The following is a 22,858-nucleotide window of genomic DNA, read 5'->3' on the forward strand; positions in this document are numbered from 1 at the left end:
AGGCCTGTCTTGGGTCCCCTTCCCACCTCAGCTGTCCTCTATGGGACAGACCCCATCGGGAATGCCCACTCAGCGCACAGGCAACCCTCCAGGTGAGCCCTGAGCAGCCCACAGCCAGCGGTCGGTCCTTTGCTCGGATGCTCAGCCTCTGGGAGTGCACAGTGAGCTCACAGATCCACCAGACCTGCTGACCCCCACCCTGCTGATGGGGCGCACATGCCTTCAGGCTGGCTTTCCTGTGACTACACCCTTTGTCCCCAGACCTCTGCCTACGGGACTATTCTGTTGGCCCCAAGGGCTGAGCTTTGCACTGACTCCTGCTGGTCTGGACGGGTGCTGAGATGCTTGTGTCCTGCCCACCCTGGCCGGGTGCCAGCTCAGCACCTGGCAGGAAGCACACACAGACACAGCCACGGGCTGCCAGACAGGGCTAATGCTTTTATATTAGTTTTTCTGTAGAAAAAAAAAAAAATCAGCTTTGAGGTTTTCATCACTTTTTTCTTAAAAAAAAAAAAAAAGGTACCCAGCACTCCCTGCGGGCCCGAAGAGTAAAAGTGGTGTCTCCTGGGTGGGGCCGGCCCTTCCTCACTCAGCCCAGCGCCAGGACCTCCACTCACTCCTGCCCATGGCCCGTGGCAGGCCCAGGAGAACTGTCCTCTGGCCTTGCCCATCCAAGACGTGCCTGTGGCTGGCCAGGGAATGGCAGGGAGTGACTCCCCCAGCAGCTGGGGGCAGGGCGGGTGGGGCTGGGGCAGCAGTCCTGAAGGTTCCCGTCCCCGGAGGGAGGGAGAAGGGACAAAAGCCAGCTTTTGTGAGTTCCAGAGGGTAGTAGGCACCTGGCCGCAGAGAGCTCGGACATAACTCTGTGTCTTCTCCAGAGGATGGACAGACTGACGGACAGGCAGGCGACAAGATGTTCTGGCCACTTCTGGCTGGGGCAAGAGCTGTTGTGGCATAGGCCAAGGAGGGCCGTTTGCATGTGACTGTGTGTGTGTGTGTGTGTGTGTGCGTGTGTGTGTGTGTGTGTGTGTGTGTGTGTGTGTGTGTGGTAAGCCCGTGCACGCCAGGGTGGGGTCAGGCCCTTCCCTGAATCTGTGTGATTCAGAGGGAGTGATGGGGGGGGGGGGGAGGTGAGGGTAGAGTTTGGAGGGCAATGTGCAGCGGGCTGTGTGTAGGTGGGTCGTGGTATCTGCAAGTGTCTGGCTGTGGCACAAACTGTAGGAAGATGTGGGGACGGGAGACTGTGTGTTCAGCTTGTGTTGGGGGGCATGGGGGTGCAATGCTGGATGTGTCGAGGGGGGCAGAGTGGAGGCTCACAGGGCACAGGCACGTGCTGCAGAAAGGGGTCCGACGTCCATCGTCCTGCAGAACATGTGGGAGAGTCAGGGAAGCCAGAGCAGACCTGCCAGCCACAACTTGCCTGAGGGAGCCCCTTGATCAGAACTGGGGAACCCCTTTAACAGTGCTCTGGGGAGACCAGGTGACTGTGGGCAGGAGGGGAAGCTGCTCCTGGGAGTTCAGAGCCACTGGGAGGTGCTCATGCTGATGTGGCCGGGCCTGCTGTGTACTAGCGGGCCTTTGGGTCCCACTGGACTCCTGGGGCCTCACCCAGGGCTCTGCTCCACTGACCTGACCATGGCCAAAAAGGGGCAGATTCTCACCCATCCCCGGACTCCCCAGGCCCCTCGTGAGGTCCATGGCAACAGTCACCCCGGTTGCTGACCCCTCGCTCTGCCTGAGGATAATGCCTGGAGAGAAGGGGCTCCACCTTCATAGCCCTGGGCTCCTCGAGTAGAAGATGACTCCTGAGCACTGCCCTAGGCCTGCCCTCCACGCTCACACCACTGCACACTCCTCTCCCCACCTGTCATCCGCCCCTGGGGTCCTCACACCCCTCAGGTTCCTTTCTGCCCCAGGCCCTACTTCAATTCAACTTCCTAAGAGTGGCTCCGTGGCTTCCCAGAACCACACCCTGGCCCTGACACCCAGCTTGGCTCACCCCGATATCGCTCTAACCAAACCTCTCCACTGGCTACTTGCCAACATCCCCCCTGCCCTGTCCAACACCCCCTCCAGCAGTCCTGCCTGCCAGCCCCTCCTGTCTGCACCTCCTTCCCTCCCGGCCTAACCCCAGGATTCACCACTGCAGACAGTGTCTTGCCAATGCGCTCCATTTCCTTGTTCCTTGCCCTCCTGTCCCACGCACCTGGTCCAAAACCCAGCCATGGATGGATCCAATTATCCATCTTCACTCACACCCACCCCGTCTACTGAGCACCCGCTGCAGCAGAGAAAACACACGGCTGAAGGCACCTGGTTGACGTGACTTTATGTCCAGCCACCAAGCCACTAACCTGTGACTGCAGCTGCTCAGTCCTCTGTCCTTCCTGCCATTGACCCTCCTACAAAGCCAGTCCCTCCTACTGTTTCCACAGGGGTCACCATGACACCCTGCTCTCCTCTCATATCTTTAACGCCTCCCTCCACAGCAGCCCTTCCCCATCACCATTCAAACCAGCTCCATTCCTTAAAAAAGGCCCCACATGAACTGAGCCCTGCCTGGACTTCTCACCCCTTCCCACTCCCATCCTCTCTCATCTCTTCACAGCAAACCTCTTCATAGAGTTGTCTATGCTCCCTGGATCCACTCCTTTCCGCCACTTTCTCCACCCCTGTCCCGAGGCTGCTCCCCACAAGGTCATGGATACACGCAGTGGGCCCTTGGCAGTGCTCGGCTCCAGCAGCCTCTCGGCAGCACTGACACAGCTGATTCTCCCCACTGTGCATGCATGCATAACATGTATGTATACATAACGTGTGTGTATACATGTGTGTGCACATAAGGGAGGGGCCGTGTGCATGGGGATGCATGTGTGCACATGTTCCACATCTGTAAATGTGTGTGTGTGCAGTGTGTGTTCCATGAATATGTGCTTTGTGGGTGTGCATGCATGTTTACACTTGTATGCATGGGTATGTGTGTTGTGCACTGCATATATGTGCGGGTGCTTATGTTACATGCATGTGTAAACACCCTCTGATCTGGGCTATCTGTGGCTTTCCTACTTCCTTCCCCAGCTGCTCTATCTCAGTCCCCTCTGCAGGCTCCACTCCCCCGGGCCCTGCCTTCTCTCTCCCTCCCGAGCTCCCTGACCTCCTGCAGCCACAGTGACTGTTCCAGGCTGATGATGTCTGGATGCCACCTCCAGCTCAGACCTCACTTTTGAACCCCAGTCCCATATATCCAACCCATCCCTGGGCACCTCTCCCAGCGACTTTCAGGCCCCTCAACTCAACATTCCCCTTCTCATCCACCCTCACTGCCAAGCTCGAACCTGGGCCTTGTCTCTCCCTCACCCCATGTGAAGTCTGCCTCCCCAATCCCGTTCAGGCCCATCTGCTTGTCTGTGTCCTCACCTCCTGCCCCATACTCTCTGCTTAGATTACAGCAGTGGCCTCTGCCTGGGCCCTCACACCACTCCCTGCTTCCACCACATCAGGCCCTGTGTGGGACCCATCAGGGCACTCATCTCCCTGCAGAGAATCCCCGCACAGGCCGCCTCCGTGGGCTTGCTATTATACCTGGCCTCCCACCCACAGCCTGGCGCACACCAAATGCTCTTACAGGTTTACACAATGATCGGTGACCCGGGGACAAGGGTGAAAAATGGACAGGAAGACCCTAGGAGGGTCAGGGAGAAGAAACTGGCAAGGAGAGGTGAGTGTACCCCACACAGACCACCCACCTATGTCAGATCCCATTCACCTGGTCACTATCGCCTTTCCTCTTCCTCCTCATCCTCATCCTCCTCGTCCTCCTCCTCCTCTTCCTCCTCCTCTTTCAATTGATCCCGGTCCTTGGAAACGTCACCAAACTCAAAGTTGCCTTCTATGTCCAAGACCTGCAGGTGCTTCAGCCTCCGGAAGGCGCTTTCCACCACGGAGCCCACGGCCAGCTTGTTAAACCTGCACGGCCACCCACGTGGGGTCAGAGCCAGGAGCCCAACCCTCAGAGTCCCCACACTTACCCCCCCAACCCCCCGAATGGAAAGGGGAGGGAACGGGCCCTCCAGGAAGACGGAACAGCAGACACAAAAGGCAGGGGGCTGGGAGGCACCATATCAAGGGGAGTCCAGGCTGTCCAGTGTGGCTATAACTTGGGGGAGGACAGGGACTGACCCCGGGCCACTCACCCACACAGTGAGGGAAGGCTTGCCACTGCGTAAGCTCTCACTACAATTTGGGAACCTCCTCTCACCTGTCCTCTGGAATTAACTCTGAGTCCTGAGGCTACTGGGCCGGGTCACCCTGGTGCCTGGTGTGAGGTGGCACATAGGCAAGGCCAGAGCCCCTCTGGCCAGGGGACACACGGGTGTGGGAAGGCAGAGGCTGGGCTCTGATCCCAAGCCCCCTCCCCTCTCTGTGCCCCAGCCCCCTGCAGGAGCCCAGCACAGGTCACATTCCACCCCAATGTTGCCCAGCCCGGGAAAGCCCCTGGGAGTGCACATTCTGCCTTTCTCCAATATGTCTTCTCCTTTCTGATTTAAGGGGGTGGAAGGTGGGGATGTTGGAAAGAACCGCCCTGGCTCTGCTGTATGGAAGCTCCCCACCTCCTTGGGGAGCTGGGCTCCCTGAATTATTCTAAACTCCCAGAGCCCAGTGCGGACCTGAACATCTGCTGTCCTGGGTCTGAAGCCCAGGCACAGCCCAGCCAATTGTGGACACAGCATATCGATGCTCTCTGCACCTCAGTTTTTCCAGCTGTAAAATGGGAAGATGCTCTCTGGGATCCCTTCTTGCTACAGTCACATCAATAATGCCCATGTGCACCCCTTGGATTTGAACACTGACCTCTACCTGCGCGCTGTTCCCAAGGGCCTTGACTATCCCGCTAGAGCCAGGGCAGGCCCCAGGGGGCACGTGCAGAGCCACAGGGGACCTCCTACCTGAGAAAGATCCCCTTGAGGTTGGGTGTGGAGTCAAAGGCATTGGCAGGCACGGTGCTAATCTTGTTGTTCTGCAGGTACAGGTACTCGAGGGACTCAGGGAGTCCCCCGGGGATCTCTGTGAGCTGATTCCCAGCGATGTCCAGCAGCTACAGGGGTGGCCAGGGAAGTAAAAGCATTTAACAACTTGCAAAGACCCCCACTGACACTGCCCCCCAACACATCTAAATCTCACCGTAACCTTGGGAGGTGGGATCTAAAACTCCACATTTTCCAGACGGGGAAAAAGAGGCCCAAAGGGTAAGAGATATGCCCAAGGCCACACAGCCTATACAAGGCCAGAACCTGGTGCGCCTGACTCCAAACCCTTGTTCTGCCGGCTCCTTCTGCCCTCCCACATGGATTCACAGCCAGGATGTCCTTCCTCACTAACACACATGCCACCCCCATCAGACTGAAGAGCCCAGAGGGCAGGGGCACGGATCCCCCTGTCTTTGGATCTTGCCCTACTGTCCCAGAGGAGGGTGGAGTTAAGGGCCACAGGGGTGGGGCTTCTCACTTCTGGACCTCAGGGGCCATATGGGCAGGGGTCAGTCTCAGAGTCACCATGTGCCTACATTCTAGGAAGCAGGAAACCAGGAAAATGGGGTGGTTTTCCTAGAGAGCAGGAGACCTGAATGCACATGGCCCAGCTCACTGCCCCTCAGCTGCCAGCACACCTACATCCAACACACACTCATGTAGGCCCGGGTGGGACTCCATCATCTCAAGCTCCCTTCCTTACCCCAACAGGCAGGGGCTCAGGGTCAGGAAGCTGAGGGCCAAGAATCCAGATTCAACATCCAAGGGGAGCACGAGCTTCACACACCACAGAGAGTCCCATCTCCCCCTCTATACACTGCTCCCCACCGCGTTCCCTGCACACAGCTCCAGCACCTCCTCATTCATTCCACACATCCTCTGTGCCCACGGGTGCTGGGGACATGGAACCCATTGAGACACTGCCTCCACTCTCGGGAAGCCAGGTGGCAGGGGAGAGGGACACAGAACCTGACAATGACAGCCAGTGGACGGACACAGAACCTGACAATGACAGCCAGTGGACGGACACAGAACCTGACAATGACAGCCAGTGGACGGACACAGAACCTGACAATGACAGCCAGTGGAATGGACACAGAACCTGACAATGACAGCCAGTGGAATGGAGCCAAGACAGGGAGCCTGGAGGAGGAGCCTGACTCAGCCTAGGGCCAGGGTCCCTGACAGCCGCCAGTGCAGGGAGGGGCTCTGAGTAGCAGGAACAGCTGCTGCTTGTAGAAAGATCCAACAGTGAGAGGAAGAGTCGCCCTAACTGACACCCCATCCCTGACTGAACTCATCCAGGCCCAGGGAGGTATTTAACCCGCCCATCACTGTTGGCTTCTAGAGGAGGTGACACCTGAGTCCCGGGTATAGTACAGGCTCCAGGAGAGTGGTGACCCTCCATCTGTCTTATTCTCTGCTGGGCCCTCAGTTCTAGAACTGCATCTGCTCATGGTGGCGTCTCAATACAGACTCGTGGAAGGAGTGACTAGGCATCACCAGAGTGGACACGGTGCTGCCAGCAGAGGGGCCGGGATGAGCAAAGCCCAGTACGCCTGGGGAAATAAGAAACTCAGCTGGGGACAGGGCAGAGCAGGCCTTGAAGGCCGTGGCAAGGATTCTGATCTGGGTTCTAAGGGCAGGAGCGTGAGCTGAGCATGTTTTTCAAGATACCCTCTGATTGCATATGGAGTACAGGAGTAGAGAGTTCCTAGGACGGTCGGGTCCGGGTACGAAATGGAGGTGGGTTGGCTAGGAGTATGAGCCGCAGGGATGGAGAGAAGTGGACAGAGTGAGATGTGATGGAAGGACTGGCAGGGGATAGTAACAAGGGGCATTGTGGGGCAGACGGAGTGAAAAGGGGATGTCAAGGGCAGCTTCCAGGTATCACGTGGGCACCAGGTGTGGTGTCACCCCTTTAGTGAGTTAGAAAATGCAGGAGGAGCCGGTGTGAGGGAGAGGACAGTGAGGTTTGGACCCCTTGAGAAGAGGGTTCTGGAATGTACCTGAGAGGGACTGATTGGCCCAGGGGGCTGGACTCTGGTGCCTGGCACTCAGCAGGCAGTCTGGGTGAGGGGAGACCCCGACTAAGGCTGCTCCTACAGGGCCAGCTGCCTCCCAGACTCCCACCCTGCTCCACCCTCAGGGCTCTGCCTCACCTCCCTGCCCCCCACTCAGACATCCCTGTCCTGACAGCTGCCCCCACAGGCATGGACTGGGAGCCTAGTGGGTCAGGGCCCTGGGTCCAGCAGTGAACACAACAGACTAAAATGCCGGTCTTTCTTCTGGAGAAAAGAACAGGCAACAAGAAAGCAAACAGATGACCTAATGCCTGGGAGGGATGAGGGTGATGAAAAAAAACAAAGCAGAGGAAGGAGGTGGGCGTGAAAGGCCTCCCAAGGAGGTGACATGTGAGCATATCCCTGAGAGAGAGGGAGGAGCGAGCCCTGGGACATCTGGGGCACAGAGGACACCATGGCACCGCCCTGAAGCCCCCGGGGGTCCTGGCAGCACCTTGGCCCTGCCTCCCAGGTTTCTCTAATGAGGTTCCCTTTCGGCCCCTCATTAAGTTGGGGGGTTTCATTATAAGAAGCTCAATTCTTAAGGCCAGACATCCTGCCTGACTCCGACCATGGCCACAACAGCCATACCCTCTGCTCAGAACACCTCAAGTAGGCTCCCCCAGCCTCTGGAGCCCACCTCACGGCCTTGCTGCCCTCCCCCAAGTGCAGCCTTCTCTAGGCACATGTTCCTGGCCTGCGGGCGGGTGAGCTTGACTCTCCTGAGCCATGGGCCTCTGCCTGTAGCCATGACCTCCCCTTACTCCCACAGCCCTCCTCAAGACCGTACCTGCAGGTAGTGAGCTCTGCCTGCCTCACCCATTGTATTTGGTCCTTCACTCCTTACCGGGCATGGCAGCCATACTCTTTGCAGGGCCCCGCCCCCACCCACCCCCCTTCCTAAGGCCTGGCCTCCCCAGCAGATACCTCCCTCCCCTTGGCCCAGTCCCCCGCCCTCCCCTTTTACCTGCAAATGGGCAAGGTCTGCCCAGGCACTGGGGCCCAAAGCCCGGCTGCGCAGCCGGTTGCCGGTGAGGTAGAGCTCACGCAGCTGGGCCATGCCGGCCAGCGCCCCGCGTGCCAGGGCAGCCAGCTCATTGCGCTTGACCTTCAGCACATGCACGTTGCGGGGCAGCCCCGGCGGCAGCGTGTGCAGCCGGTTGCCAGACATGTCCAGCGAGCGCAGCAGGCGCAGCTTGCGGAAGGCGTCGCGGTGCACCTGCGGGCTGGTGATGCGGTTGTAGCTGAGGTTCAGCTCCTCCAGGAAGTAGGTGGTGGCAAAGTCGTCGCGGCCGATGCCCGTGATCTGGTTGTGCAGGATCATGAGGGTGCGCACGCGGCGGGGCAGGCCGCTGGGCACGCGCTCCAGCGCGTTGTTGTACAGGTGCACGGTGTGCAGCCGCTTGAGGCCCTGGAAGGCCCGCGGGTGGATGCCGTGCGCACGCAGCTGGTTGCTGTGCAGCAGCAGGTACTCCAGGCTGCGGATGGGGGTCAGCACGTCCGCGTCCACGCTGCGGATGGCGTTCTTCTCCAGGTGCAGCAGCACCAGGCTGCGCGGCAGCCCGGCCGGGACCCGCGACAGGTTGTTGCTGGACAGATCCAGGTACTCCAGGCTGGAGAGCTTCCTGGGGGAGAGGGAATGGGGCCGTTGGCAGGAGCGCACACAGCAGGAGCCCACTCTGGTTTCCACCATTTCCCCAGGGGTGGTGGCCGGGAAACTGCCTCTAATTCACCCCCGTTCTTACTGGGGGACCTCAGTCCTCTCCAGGCCCACTGGATTAGCAATGACTTGGGGTAGAAGGCTGTAGCATGGTTTCTGACACATGGAGGCTTATTTGAAGACCAGTTGTTTAAGATCTTTTTGGGGGGGGGGGCTACTTTGGACTCTAAAAAAAAAGTAAAATATATTTGCCTTCAACAAGAATGTTTGAGTTTCTCTTTTGTACCAAGAAGCCGGCCTCTGCCAGCGCTTCCCTGCCTCACTGGAACTTTGGCAGCCTTGCCCATGCACATCACTTGTTCTTGGGGTCAGAAATGTCAGCAGAGGCACAAGCCTCAAAGTTCCTTCTCCAGGGAGTCCAGCCAGGGCAGGTGGGCGGGAGAGGCGTGTGTGGGGGGACCTGGCTGGGGGGGCGCCGGAAGGGCCTCCCAGTGCCTGGTCCTGCTGAGGCCCCGGTGGCTCTGGCAGGGGCTTACCAGAAGGTCTCGTTGTCCAGGCCCTCATCAGTCAGGTAGTTGTTCTGCAGGTACAGCTCCCGCAGGTTGCTCAGCTCACTGAAGGCACCTGGTGGGATCTTCTCCAGCTTGTTGTTCTAGGGGAAGGGCCGTGGGGAGGGGAGCATGAGACAGCCAAGGGACAAAAGTGCTCTGAGGGCTCTGAGGGAGACTTGGGGAGTGGGCCCAGGCCCGGAGCACTCTGACAGCCAGGTGCCCAGGCTTCTGCCTGCTTCTCTATAGTGGATGCCATGCCCTCTGGCATGTACTAAAGGCCCCACAGCCTTGCCACATGGGCTCTTCCCCCACTCTGGCCCCTGCTCTGAGGGGCCCCATCTGCCCTCTGCCTCCTACCTTGAGGTGCAGCTTATAGAGGGCCGGCGGCAGGTGCTTAGGCACATGGCGCAGGAAGTTGCTGGACAGAATAAGGATCTCCACGTTGCTGGAACCGTTGAACATGTTGTCTGGTAGCCCGGCATCTGCCAGCTTGTTGTTGTGCAGGTACACGGACCTGGGGGTGAGGTGCAGGTCCTCACCCACGCAGGCCCCCACTCCACCCCTGGCCACAGTGCCCATTCACCTGGTGGGCCTGCAAACCTTGCTCAGGTTGGGCCTGGGGCCTAGGGCACCTTCCTTCCATCTGAGGAACCTCAGACTCAACCTAATGTAGTCCCCCCCCCCCCCCGCCCCTCGGTACAGCTCAGGGGACCAAGGATCACCAGTGGTTGCCCCACAAGTTAGTGGCAGAAATAGGATTTCCTGACTCCCAGTCCATCGTCTCCATACCCTTCAAGCTTCTCAGTCATTCCCCGCCTGTCACACCCACACAGCTGGCTCTGAGTTCCGTGGGACCTCCTGAAGGTGGGGCGTGTCCCTAACACCTCTTGTCCCTGATGCTCAGCACAGGGCTTAGCTCAGAGGGGGTAATGCCTCATTCATTCAGTAAATATACAGTGAGTGTCCCCACATGCCAGGAATGTTCTAGACTCTGAAGATATAGCAGTGGACACCACCAACAAGATCCTGCTTTCATGGAGGTTACATACTAGAGGGCCAGAAGACCAGGACCAAAAGAATACACAGAAGATATAGCTCATTCTTGCTGTGTGCCTCTCTTGGGCCTCAGCCTTCTCATCTGCGGGATGGGGCCACACACAGTGACCCTGGCTCCTCAGGGGAATGGACAGAATCGAGTGAGGTGACAGATTCAGGTACAGAAGCGATACCAGGAGTGTCAGTCCACCAGCACCACCCTCCCTGCTCACTCCTCCCAAGGCTCTGCCCCCAGGGGCTGAGGAAGGAGGGAGGCACCCTTACCCAGCTCCCACTGCTCCACAGACATCACCCTCCTCCATCTTGCCTCCTCATCCTTTAGGTCTCAGCTGTGGAGGCCATGCCCCCGCAGCCACCGGCGTCTCTCACCGCAGCCCTGAGCATGGGCCTCATGCCCACACTGCCCCACATGGCCCTCCTCCAGGGCCCATCAGGGTCCTCTCTGCCTCAGTCAGGGTAGCAGCCTCTGCTCAGCTCCTCCCTCTCCCCAGCCTGAGCCCAGGAACCCCTCTGACCTCTGACCTCAAGTTTGGCTTCTGGCCAAAGGTGAGCCCGTAGATCTTGGTGAGATAGTTGGCAGCGAAGTCCACACTGATCAGGGTATTTGGCAGGAATCGGGGTGCCAAGGTCAGCTGGAAAGGGAAGAGTTGGGGCAGAAAGACCGATGGAGGGAAGGAGATCAGCTCTGGGTCCCACTGCCTGCTGCCATTCAGGCCCCTTCCCTTGTCTCCTCCCAGCAACCACAGCTACCTTTCTAAAGGGGAAACCCGTCCCCTTCCTCTGATAACACTAACACAGGCCCTCTACCGCACCCCACAGCCCCGAGTTTGGTATTCAAAGCTCACCAGCCTGTCCCCGGCCCTGCCTGTCCTGTTCTCTCCCCTCACTGGCCCCCGACACTGGCTGCCCAGCCACAGTGAGCACCCACACTTTCCCAGACACAGCCCACGATGCCCACCCTTCATTCATTCAACAGCAGAACCTGAGTCTACAACATTCCAGGCACGGTTCCAGGAGCTCGCTGGGCACATCCGGGGCAACAAGACAGAGCCGCACCTCTGCCCCCCACCCTGCCCCACCCCAAGCTTACATCCTCATCCTCCTGGAGAAGACAATAAACAGGGGATAAAAGTATCTGATAATGATCACTGCTATGCAGGGAATTCTAACAGGCTGAAGACAGAACGACTGGGTTGGGTGCTCAGGGACCAGGCATGGCACACCGTGAGCGCCATCTGAGAGGAGGGCTCCCAAGGCGGCAGAGCAGCATGCAAACCCCGGTGGAGGGTGGGGTTGCAGGCCCGGGGCTGGCGAGGGGCAGGAGGGAGCGAGTAGGGCTATGTGAAGAGAAGCAGGGGAAGCAGGCTTTCATTCTGGGTGGAAGGCAACGCCACTGGAGGGTTTAAGCAGGGAGGGGGGATGTAGGGGAGAAGCAGGGCACAATTTTTAAAGGTCACTGTGGCTGCTCTGAGGAGAAGGGGCAGCGAAGGGGGAGGCAGGGTTGGCCAGTTGGGAGATAGTGGCTGGGGGGGGGGAGCAGGGGGGGGCGGCTGCAGTGCTGCTGGACAAGGTGAATGAAGCCCTCGGGCTTTGCACTCAGACTAGCGGTACTGTGGGTGGTTGGAGATGCCCTTTCACAGAGATGGAGAGCCACCTGTGGACAGGAAGCAGTCCTACTTCCATTAGACCTCTGGGGATCTCTGGGGAGACGTCCAAGGGCAGAAGGATCTTTGAGGCCCAAACGGGGGGAGGGGGAGGGGCTGGAGACTGCACTGGACCAGGCGATTATGGAGAGTTCAGAGAGAAGGGCCAGGACAGAGCTCTGGGCACTCCAGATATATTGAGGCTGAGTGTCTTTGTGCCTTATCTCATGCTGTCCCTCTACTTCAGGACCCCTGCCTGACCCTTCGTGGCCCTTTAAATGCTATTCCTCCACAAAGCCCTGAAAGTGTACCAGCCCCGCTATCACCCCACCCCCTTGGCTTCTGTCTTTATTAACTGACCACTCTGATGCCCCCGGTTAAGGTGTGGGGCATGGGCCATGTCTGAGCAGCAACAGGGACCTGAAGAAGTCCTGGTGAAAGTTCCCTGAACTCAGCCTCTGACACCAGGGGGCGTGGGCAGCACACCTCCTCCCTGCTGAGGCCCCTCACCTTGTTATTGGCCAGGTACAGGTAATTGAGGTCGGTCAGATGCTCAAACGCCTCCTCGGGGAGCCCTTCAAAGGACAGGCATCGGTCAAAGCCCTGGATGAAGGAGACGCTACAGGGGAGCACACCAGCACCAGCCCCCAAGCCCACCCCACTTGCCAGGACTGGGAAGGGCACGCCCTGAGTCCGGTGTGGCTCTGTTCTCATCCCAGCCAGTCCCAACAGGCCTTCCCAGCCCCTTGCCCACAGGGGCCCCAGCTCAGAGAAGCAGGTGGGAAGTGTCTACTGAGGGATGAGCCACCGGGTGGGAATGGGTGCCCCCCGGAAGGTCAGGCCATGGGATGGAGGACCCAGACTAACTTTTTCCAAGTCAGGAAGGAGTGCTCCCTGGGGGCAGCCCCACAGGATCAAAAGCAGGGCACGGTTTCAGCCTGGGAGCCTCCCCACCACCTGCCTGCCCCTGCCCCATGGAGTGCCAGGACTCCCCGTCACTGGGATCCCAGCCAGGCTGGCCCTTCTCCAGTCCCGAGGCTCCCAGACCCTCAGATGCTGGGACTCACCCAATTATCTAACGAGAGGGAACAGTTACGTAAACTGTGCAGCATCCCTCCATGGAAGAGCTGCCGTGTAAAGATGGCCACGGAGAGTTTTAGCAACAGGAGGAATGCTGCTGAGCTCACTGCTGAGTGAAACAAAGCACTTACCGTCGTCGTACTGCCTACACTCTAAAGTCAGCCAGGAACGAGAAAATGCAAAGAAAAGAGACTAGACTGGATTGTGATGATGGTTGGGCAACTGGATAAATGACTAAGACTCATCAATGTGTACCTTTTAATTGGGTAAATCTTATGGTATACAAATTACACTTCAATAGAGCAGCTTTTTAAAAATGGAAAGAAGTATAGCAAAATGTCAATAGGGATGAACTCCAAGTGGCAGAACTGACTGGGTTTTTTGTTTTCTATTTTATTTTCTTTATTTCCAAAATTTCTATTATAATAAAAATTATTTTCATCAGCAGCAAAAGAATCACTTCTTAAAACTTGAGGACTGTACAACCCTTGGATTCTAAAGTCCTCCTGTGACCCCGAGAGTCCACCACAAAGGTCTCTGAATCCTCTCCCGAGTCCACTCCCAGGTCCCAGACCCTCAGGGGTGGCTTTTAGGCAACATCCGGGACCCACTGCCGCCCAGCCCAGACCTGCTCTTCCCCACACCCGGGGTCCGCAGGGTGGGGCTCTCCCCTGCCTGGTGCCCCGCCCCGGCTCTGGGTGACCCCTCACCTCGGGATGTCAGGCGGTTGTTCTGAAGGTTCAGAGTCTCCAGGCGATGCAGCCGGGAGAGCTCCTCTGGGTAGATCTTCTCCAGCTGGTTGTTCTGGGGGTCAGGGGTGGGAGTGGTGAGGAGGCAGCATGGGGGGGCGGGCCCAACCCATCCTCAGCCCGTCTCTCTGTTGGGCACTTCTCTTGGGATTCTCCCCCATGGTAGACAGGCTCTGGGTGCTGTCTCTGGCTCTGGTTGCAAGAGGCACAGCAGGGACCACAACAAACATAGGGGTCCCACATTCTAGGAGACCACACATGGGTGTCCGTAGGAGTTCAGACTTGTCCCACTGGGTGACAGCCCATTCTCCCACAGGCCAACTTTTGGTTCCCTTTCTGGGCTGCGTTCCCCACTCCCCTGGCAGCACTTTAAAACCTGGGTGTGGTACCATCTCCTCCAGAAGCCTTCCCGGGTTGGATTGGGAGTTAGAGTAGGAGCTGCTCTGGGCTCACACTAGTCCTTCTATCTCCTTCTAGCATCCTCTCTACTTGTTTCGTTTACTGCCTCCCCCACACCTGGGAGGGCCTCGGGCAGGGTACATCCGAGCCCTCCCTATGTGCCCAGCACCCACACAGGACCAGAGGTGGAGAGCAGGTTTCCAGGAGACATTGTATGAATGGAGGAGTGCGTGAATGAGCCAAAAATAAGTGTTGTCATCAGCTGGTCCCTTTCCCTCCCACCTCTGCCAGCCCAGCCCACAGGGCTGTGTGGTGAGCGGGTCACTTTCCCTCACTGGACCTGATCTCCTCTGGAAATGGATGTACAACCCCTTCCTCCCCCAGGGGTACCGGGCAGGACAGGGTGGTGGGGTGCCCCAGCACTCCCAGTCCCCATCGGGAACTCCTTGTCCCACTTCCGATACCTCAGCTGGAGAGAACACTCTGTCCTCTGAGCCGCCAGAGCCCTCTATCAGGGTCCACTCTGCTCTTGTTTTCCTAGCCTACAACGGTGTCTGAGGGTCAGCTGCTGGGCAGGTCTGTGTCCATTTTCAGACAAGGCCTGACTCTATGTACGGGCCTCAGCCAAGACTCCTCCCAGAGAAACAAAGCAGGTTATGTCATGTGCTCGGTGACCCAGACAATGACCAGAGGGGGGACACCTCAACGTGGAGCTAGATCCTCGTGTCTGACCTGCTCTAACACCCCAGGTCTGGGGGTGGGGAGCCAGGAGCACTGGGGGTTCTGGACAAGCAGGGAGCGTGAGTGTGGGGGTTCTGGGATAGGAGCCGTGAGTGTGGGGCAGCCCCTGGCGACCATTGGCGCAGTGCCCATCTCACCTGCAGGGACAGGTGGTTGATATGCTCAGGCAGGTCCCCTGGGAACTCGCGCAGGTCGATACCGCCACAGTCCACGACACCCTCCTGGGAGCAGGCACAATCTCGGGGGCAGTTGATGGTGGCTGGGCCAGGCCCCGGCTCCTCAGGCCTCAGGACCAGCACTGGCTCCTCCTCCACAAATTCGTTCTCTTCAGGGCTCAGGTTGTGGGCGCCGTTTCGGCCAAACACAGGGGCCCTCACCGCGAGCACCAGTCCTAGCTGCAGCTGTGGAGGCAACAGCAGCAGGAGCAGCAGCGCCCTGCTCCGGGCCATGGTGCCTGCAGGAGGGGTTGAGTCAGACCCACCTGGGAACCAGGGTTGACTTCACCTGTTAGGTACAGTAGGCACAGGGCTAGGACCACGAACGTCCTCATGGGGCCCTTGGGGCTCGAGGCAGAGCCCACCCTGGATCCTGTCCTCAGCACGCATCTGATCTGGTGACTGCTGTTCCCACCCTCATCCCCCAAACCCCCATCAGGGCTGCCCTCGGGAGGGGTGGGGGTGAAGTGAAGGTCTGCAAAACCTCCCACAGCCCTCACCAGGCCTGGCCCAAAAGAATCTGTACCCTCCTCTACAGAAGGCCCAGGAAGCACTGTGCTGTGCAGGGCTCGGCCTGGGCTTTGCTGAGCTCTCCAACAGGCAGTGCTGGGAGGCCTGTCCCCCTGCAGCTGCCACAGGCCACGGTGGGCCCGACCAGCAGGTGCCTCTCCGCTCTTCAGCTGGCCATTCTAGGATCCTCAGATCTTGGCCTTGCCAGTCTTCCAACTCTCCACCCACCTGCCCTACGTATACAAGTCTATTTAGTAGTTCCTCCCTCCAGGCCTTGTTCCTTTTTCCTGGAATGCCCTCCCCTCTCTTGTGCAATCACCAAGCTCTCCAAGAACCAATTCCAGCACTGTGTCCCCTGGGAAGACTCTGAAATGCCCCAAGGCTCTCCATTACTGTGTCCTCCCCCGCCCCCCTTGGCATGAATTGGGTTGGGTTATGAATACATAATGGTGTCTTTCTCCCACAACAGGGTGAGTCTGGGTGGAAACCCAGGCAGCTGGGCGCAGAATAAGCATCAGTGACTGGGGCTGCTGCTGCCTCTAGAACCTCCCAAGTCCCATTCCTGGTGTTGGACCCTCAGCTGCCCTCACCAGGGCCTGCTGTGCTCACAGGACCACTACCACCTGCAGGAGACCACTCCCAGCATGGTCTCCTGGGGCAGCAGGGAGGGGACCTAGAGGAGAGCTTCAGGCCATTGAGGAAGATGCGGGTTCCATTGTCCCAACAGCCCATGGGCGGGGCTGGCCCCAGGAGTCCTCTCACTCAGAAAACCTCTCTGGGGCGGGTGATCAGTTGTGAGGGGTGGTAGCTCCTGTACACTGATGGTGGAGTCCCACCCACCCTAGTTCAAGTCACCATCCTCCACTTAACAGCTCTGACCTTGCTGAACCTCAGCTTCCTCGTCTTACAGTTAATCCACGTGAACTCACAGCTTCTGCGAGGAGTCCATAAGTAACAGCCGCAAAGCACCTGGCATCTCTCAGGTGAGGTGCTGCCCTCAGTCTGCAGCGAATACAAACGCAGGTCTGCGGCAAGTATTGGGCCTGGGCCACTGCTCCTCAGTCTGAGCCCTTAGTAGGGTCTGACGAGAGGGTGGGCCTGGGAGGTAAACTGGAAGCTTGATGAGGACACGGATGTCTGGTTAAGAAGGCGGGCTCTGGAGCCAGACAGCTGGCTGCAAGCTCAGCCCTGGCTCTTACCAGCTGTGGGGCTTTGGGCGAGTGCTGTCACCCTCTAAACCCCAGCTTACTTACCTGTCCCCGAGCTGGTAACGGGGATGTCCTAAGGGGAAGAGTGTGAGATTCAGTGGGATGAGCACACTGCACTCAGTAAGTGCTCAATAAATGTTAGCTCTTCCCACCATTAATATCTGATCTGTGGGCCTTGGTCACGTTTCAGCCACACCCTTGCCACTCCAGAACCCCCTGCCTCTTACCCTTCCCTATTGTGCTTTGTGGTCCGGTTCCAGGCCCACCTCCTCCCAGAAGATTTGAAAGGTGTGAGGAGAGAGAAGAGAGGTGGCAATCAGGCTTGCTTGACCCTATAGGTCTCCAAGGCCTAAGCAGACTTGGGCCCTAGCCCTGGCCTGGCAGAGAACCAGGGAGCCCAGCACACACAGAGTCCTAGGCAGCAGCCTGGCCCTATGCCCACCCTACCACGTACTTGCTGCCCCCGTCCCCTGACCAAATGGACAATAGATCCTCAGCCAGTCTACAGACCGTCATTCCCTTGGCACAGTATAACCCCCAGCAAGCTCAACAGCCTTCAGTCCCTGGGTCCACCAGCATTAATCTGTCTGACTCTGCTCAGAACAGGACTCTGGGAGGGGGAGGGGGGCACAGGCTCAGGCCCCAAATTCAATCAGGGCAAAAGGCCAGGGGAAAGGAGGCTCTCCACGCATCCTGTGCACTCACGGACCAGCTATCTCCCTCCTTCGGTTTTGTGTCTGTATAGGTCTGTAAACTGTATCTGTAAAAATATGTAATTCATGTTAACATTCTGGGCCATATTGAAAATGTTATCATCACCACTTTATAGATGAGGGAGCAGAGGCCCAGTGGGAGTGGCCAATGTAACACAGCTGTTAAATGGCAAAGCTGAGCTCCCAGCCCAGGTTTTAACCACGACGCTATGGTTAATGCAAAATACAGCTGGGCTCTGAGGACCAAGACACACCACTCAGGGTCGGCTCTGCCCTTAAGAAGCTCACCCTTGCACTCATCCAATGTGGCTGCCACATGTGGCTACTGAGCTCTTAAAATGTGACTGGTTTACACTGAGAGGTGCTATATGTGTAAAATGTAGTGGACATGGGTTTCAAAGACATAGTACAAAAAAATGTAAAATATCTTATTATTAATATTAATGGTCATAAAATAGCTCATTTATCTTTTTTCTTCCTTTTTTGTTTCCCCCCCCCCTCACTTGAGGATATTTTTAAATTTATTTTTAAAGAGAGAAGAAGGGGGAGAGAAAGAGAGAGAGAGACATTGATCTGTTGCCTCCCGTACATGCCCTGATTGGGAATCAAATCCCAAACCTAGGTTTGTGCTCTGACTAGGAATCAAACCTGTGACCTTTTGGTATATGGGATGATGCTCCAACCAACTCAGCCATCCGGCCAGGGCACTCATTTATTTTTTTATTGATGACATGATAATATTTTGGACCTACTGAGTTATTAAAATTAATTTTACCTGTTTCATTTTACCTTTTTACTGCGGCTTCTAGAACATTGTACACTGCATATGTAGCTTGCATTTGTGGCTCACGCTATGTTTCCTTTAGACATTACGTGTAGATTGTGTGATGAAGGGAAGCTAAAGTCCATGGGAACCCAGAGGAGGCCTAACCCTGCCTGGGGCCAAGAAGACTTCCCAGAAGAAGTGGTGCCTCGTCGAGACATGAAGGATGCGAGTATCAGGTAAAAGGCAAAGGGTGATACAAGCAAGGGGTGCACAGGCCTGGGGACAAGAGAGCCCAGGTTATGACCTCTAAAAAGCTCATCGTCTGGGAGAGGGTGGAGACTGGGAGTGATGCAAGTGGACAGTGGCCACGGTCCAGGCGAAGAAGGGACTTGAGAGCCAGATTAGGGAGAGTGGCCCGAATCTTTGGGGAGAGGAGCGGTTGAAGAGGAGTGTGGTGTAGGTAGGCTTATGGATGGGCCGTGTGGAGCTTTCAGAGGCTGTGCAGTGGTGCAGGCAACAGCTGCTAAGCCTGATCTGGGCACACAGGGAGGCGCTGGGCTGCAGGGGCGGAGAGGGAGCTGGGTCTGAGGGAAAAGAACAGACAGTGCTTGAAGAGTGGTGACCCAAGTGCCACTCCTCCTCCCGCTTGACCAGTCACCCTAGGACCTGGGAATCCTGGGCAACTCCAGCTCCACCACCTGGTTTGCTGTGTGGCCTTGGCTGCATCACGGACCCATCAGAGTCTCAGTTTTTGGTGCTGTTCTAAGAATGTTAAGCAACCTAAGTCCCCAGGCCCCGCCGAGGTGCCCCGCCGTGTTGGAGCTGTGCGTGGAAGAAGAGAGAACAGACCCCTTGTCTGAGTAAAGAGTTCCCCTCACACCTCTGGGAACAGCTCACACCTTTGGGAGCGCTCTGAGCTCTGTGTGGGCAATGGCAATGGGAACTCCTCCTGAAGATGAATTGAAATGACATGCCCGACTGGTGCTGGCACTCAGCAGCTGTGGCATCCACACCTGGGGTTATTGCTAGTGTACCTGGGACCCGCTGCCCCGCCACCCCAATTCTCAATGCTCTGAAGGGCTAAGTATGGGATTAAGGCAGGAAGAAGATGGAAGGGGAGGGTAGGTCCCCAAATCAGGAGACAGAGCCTCAACCCCCGCACCACCTCCTCCTCCACTCAAATTCAGTAAAGACTCGTTGATCCACTCACTGCTCTGCGCTGGGCCTCGAAGAGCTAGCTACAGCTCATCGACTCCCACAGAAATCCCAAGACTAAGAAACTGAGGTGCAAGGGGTGCCCATTGCTGCCGAACCCCAGCAGAGTCCTACTCGAACGCCCCTGATCTGGGAAGCTGCTCCTGCTCGCGTGGTTGGGTTAGGGAGTTCCTCTGGGCTACCACAGCACCCTTGGCCCACATGGAGTGGGTCTCAGGAAATGTTTGCTGAAAAAAGAAATGAACTTGTGAAAGGCAGAGTTGGGAAAGATCTGCAGTATTATCTGGTCTGATTCCCTCCGTTTACAGGCAAGACCGGGACTAGAATTGGTGTCTTCTGACTCCTGCGAAGAGCCTTGAGCTGGTCTTGACAGCTGACTACGAGTTCCCCAGGTGGAAAGGGGTGGAAAGGCACTCCAGACAGGCAGAGGGGCAGCGCAAAGGCACGTGTGGGGGTGGGGCGGAGGGCGGTATGCTTAAGGAGGGTCCACAGGGTGCAGGTCCAGGTCTCCCAGCGCATCCACCACTGTGCTAAGGGGTTGGTGATAGGGCGCCATCAAGATTCCAGGCCGGTCATGGTCAGAGCTCTTACGCAAGGCTCTGCCAGGCCTAAAGGTGCCACCATCCATCACCCTAACCAAATCCAGGTAAAGGGACACAGTGCGCTCCCACAAGCTCCCACGAAGGCATGGGAATCTGCCATCTAGGCTAGAGTGCATGGGGCCCTGGGCCTTCAAAGGGGACTAGTCCGCCCAGCCTCACTTTCCCTGGCCGCGAGGGCCGAGGGCCGACGCGCAGGGTGCGCGGCCCCAGTAGTTGGAGATGCCCACGCAGCGCCGGCGCGCATCCCTCCCTCTGCGTCTCCCACAGCCGGACCGTCGGCGCCGCGCGCACACCCGCCCCGGCTCCTCTCCGGCAGTTCGGGCCGCAGCTGCCTCCCACCCGCAGCCCCCGGGCCACCAGGAGCCGCTGCCACCACTACGTCTGCCCCCGGAAGCACCAGGTATCCTAACGCCGTCCCGTCCCGCCCCGGGCCAGGCTGGCGGTTCCGGGACCTCCAGCCGGGGCTTTCGCCGCATTAGCGAGAGGCGCTGCTCCCCCGCCCGCCCTCGTGTCCCCTCCTCCAACCCGCTGTCCCCGCGGGGAGCAGCCGCTAGACGACGGGCGGACACCTGGCCCGCGGCGGAGAGCCCCGCTCAGCGAGTGCCCGGCGCCGGGCCGGGAGCCGAGCCCCGAGCGGGTCCGGGGTGGCGGCGCGGGCTGCGCCTCACCTGTCGGCGCCCCGGGAGGGTCTCTGCCCCGCGCCAGGCCTCGGTTTCTGGGTCTGTGAAGAGGTCGTAAGGGGGGCTGGCTGGGATGAGTGACGTGAAGTGACACGAGGTGACTGCGCCCCGGCTCGAGGTCAGGGGTCCGCGCCCCGCCCCGGCTCCACCTGCCCCTCGCACTCTCGGCCGCCCGCCGCGTCCTTCCATCCCCCGCCCGGCCGCCCTCAGATTCTTTCCAGATGTGCGCGGCGGGAGGGGCCGGGCTGGGACCAGCCTCCGGCCGGAGCGGAGCACAGGCCCCGCCAGAGCCGGCCGCGGAGGGGTCGCACCCCAGGGGGAGCCGCCCGCCCCGCCCGCCGTGCCGCGCTCCGCGGGGCGAGACGCGGCGGCCCCAACCCGGCGGGGAGTCCGCGTCAGCTGCCCGGCTCGGCCCGACCCCCCGACCCCTCCCCCCTGCCCCCGCCCCCCGCCCCGCGCCCCCTACCTGCTGCGTCCCCGCGCCCCGCCGCGCCCCGCCGGCCGAACGCGCTCTCCAGACGCTCCGCCGCGCTCCGCGGGCTCCTTCCATTCAAGTCCCGCCGTGCGCTCGGCGACGCAAGTTTTGTTGTGGGGTTTCTCCTCCCCGCCTCTCCCCCGCTCGCCCCCCCGCCCCGCGTGCATCTGCCGGACTCCGGCCTCCTCCGGACACGGGCGGAGGGTCCCCATAGGCGCGAGGGAGGGGAGGCCTGCCCGTTCCCCACCTTGGACGGGGCCGGGCCCCACTTCCAGGGGAGGCAGAGCCGCCGGGCCGACCCCTCTCCCCGTCTCGGCCTGGCGGGACCGCCGAACCACTCCCTCCACCCGCGTCCGCCCCCCGCCCAGGAGACTGGAAAGGCGGGGTGTGTGGCCCACACTGCTTTCCAGTCCCCATCCCTCCGCCGTGGAACTGGACCCCGTTTCGGCCCCGGCACCTGAGTGAGGGACGGGAGAGGGCCCCTCCACCAAGAGCCTCTGCGCTCAGTTTCTTCCTCATGACGGGTTTTGCAGCCGCTCCAGGCGCAGCACCTTTCTGTTCCCTCTCCCACCCTGGGGTCCTGGGCCGTGGCTAACAGGGCCTCCAGCCAAGACCCTGCTGAGTCGCTTCCCGGAAAAGTTCCCGGCCCTCCCCACACTCCTTACCCCCTCCTCGGCCCTGGGCGCACAGCCTGGTCAGCCTTGAAGGACGGTAAATTGGGCAGGGCGTGGGGTGCCTGTGGATCCCCGTCGCGGGGAGACGATGGGGGTGAGGAGTGAGTCCTCACCATGTTGCTCCCAGGAGTTGAAAACGTTTCCAAGTCAAGGAGCATTAACTACTAGCAGCTGAAGCAACACTGTTGGCGCCAGGGGCTTTGGCAGTTGAACGGGGTGGGGCTGGGTTTTGGTGGTACTTGGCACCTCCACTGCCCAACAAGGCTCTCCCCCCATACCTGCTCTGGCCTTGTGGGCAGGGCACACACAGCCACCTTACCCAGCTGCCCACCTGCTGCAGAAGGAGAAGCAACTCAAACTTGGGATCACTTGCTCAACCTAAATTGCCAAGGCCGTGAGAGAATGAATGAATGAATGAATGAATGGATGGATGGCTCATGTGAAAGCTCCAGGCCTTTCACTGGCTTCTGCTACCACTTCCTGACTGTACCACATGCATTACTCTGTACTTGTCACAACCCTGCAAGAGAAGAATTTGCTATTGCCCCCATTCACTGCTAAGGAGACAGCCTTAGAAAGGATGTGGATGAGTAACTGAGTAAAATGGCCAGTTTATCCTTCCCCAAAACTCAAGTTGTTTCCACGATGGAAACAGGTAGGTAATTTGAGCAGGCAAGTGCAGAGGCTGGGTTCGAACCCAGGACTGTTTGTTTCCATTATCTCAAAAACTCAAGAATTTAACAAGAATGGGAAGGAGAAATATTTTGCCTTCTTTGGTCTCATATTCTAAATCTGAGCTCAAATTTATGAGCATTGGTATGATTCACAGAC

The 22,858-nt window shown here is 58.6% G+C and overlaps 1 protein-coding gene across 3 annotated transcripts; it reads right to left on the bottom strand.

The window, feature by feature from the left end:
• Positions 1–425: 425 nt before the first annotated feature.
• Positions 426–21,949, bottom strand: PODN (podocan). Of its 3 annotated transcripts, none has more exons than XM_059689545.1 (11): positions 21,811–21,949; positions 15,107–15,423; positions 13,791–13,884; positions 12,511–12,575; positions 10,880–10,989; positions 9,659–9,815; positions 9,287–9,402; positions 8,058–8,715; positions 4,947–5,095; positions 3,767–3,966; positions 426–1,362 (listed from the first exon to the last, which is right to left on the bottom strand). In XM_059689545.1, exons 2-10 carry the CDS (start codon positions 15,416–15,418, stop codon positions 3,774–3,776), a joined length of 1,854 nt encoding a protein of 617 aa, XP_059545528.1. In that variant the 5' UTR covers positions 15,419–15,423; positions 21,811–21,949; the 3' UTR covers positions 426–1,362; positions 3,767–3,773. The 3 variants fall into 3 exon arrangements, with proteins under 3 accessions (XP_059545528.1, XP_059545527.1, XP_059545526.1); XM_059689544.1 differs by lacking the exon at positions 21,811–21,949 and adding an exon at positions 21,345–21,502; XM_059689543.1 differs by lacking the exon at positions 21,811–21,949 and adding an exon at positions 16,948–16,975.
• Between the last annotated feature and the right edge of the window lie 909 nt (positions 21,950–22,858).

This window comes from Myotis daubentonii, chromosome 3 (genome assembly GCF_963259705.1).
Source record: "Myotis daubentonii chromosome 3, mMyoDau2.1, whole genome shotgun sequence".
Lineage (NCBI taxonomy): Eukaryota > Metazoa > Chordata > Mammalia > Chiroptera > Vespertilionidae > Myotis > Myotis daubentonii.

What these genes read in the sequence shown, in the direction of transcription:
- PODN (XM_059689545.1), bottom strand. Translation starts at nt 15,418, where the DNA reads ATGGCCCGGAGCAGGGCGCTGCTGCTCCTGCTGCTGTTGCCTCCACAG. An exon ending in TCAACCACCTGTCCCTGCAG is followed by an intron (nt 13,885 to 15,106) that starts GTGAGATGGGCA and finishes CCTGACCCCCAG; the next exon opens with AACAACCAGCTGGAGAAGAT. An exon ending in CTCAAGGGGATCTTTCTCAG is followed by an intron (nt 3,967 to 4,946) that starts GTAGGAGGTCCC and finishes GTGGCCGTGCAG; the next exon opens with GTTTAACAAGCTGGCCGTGG.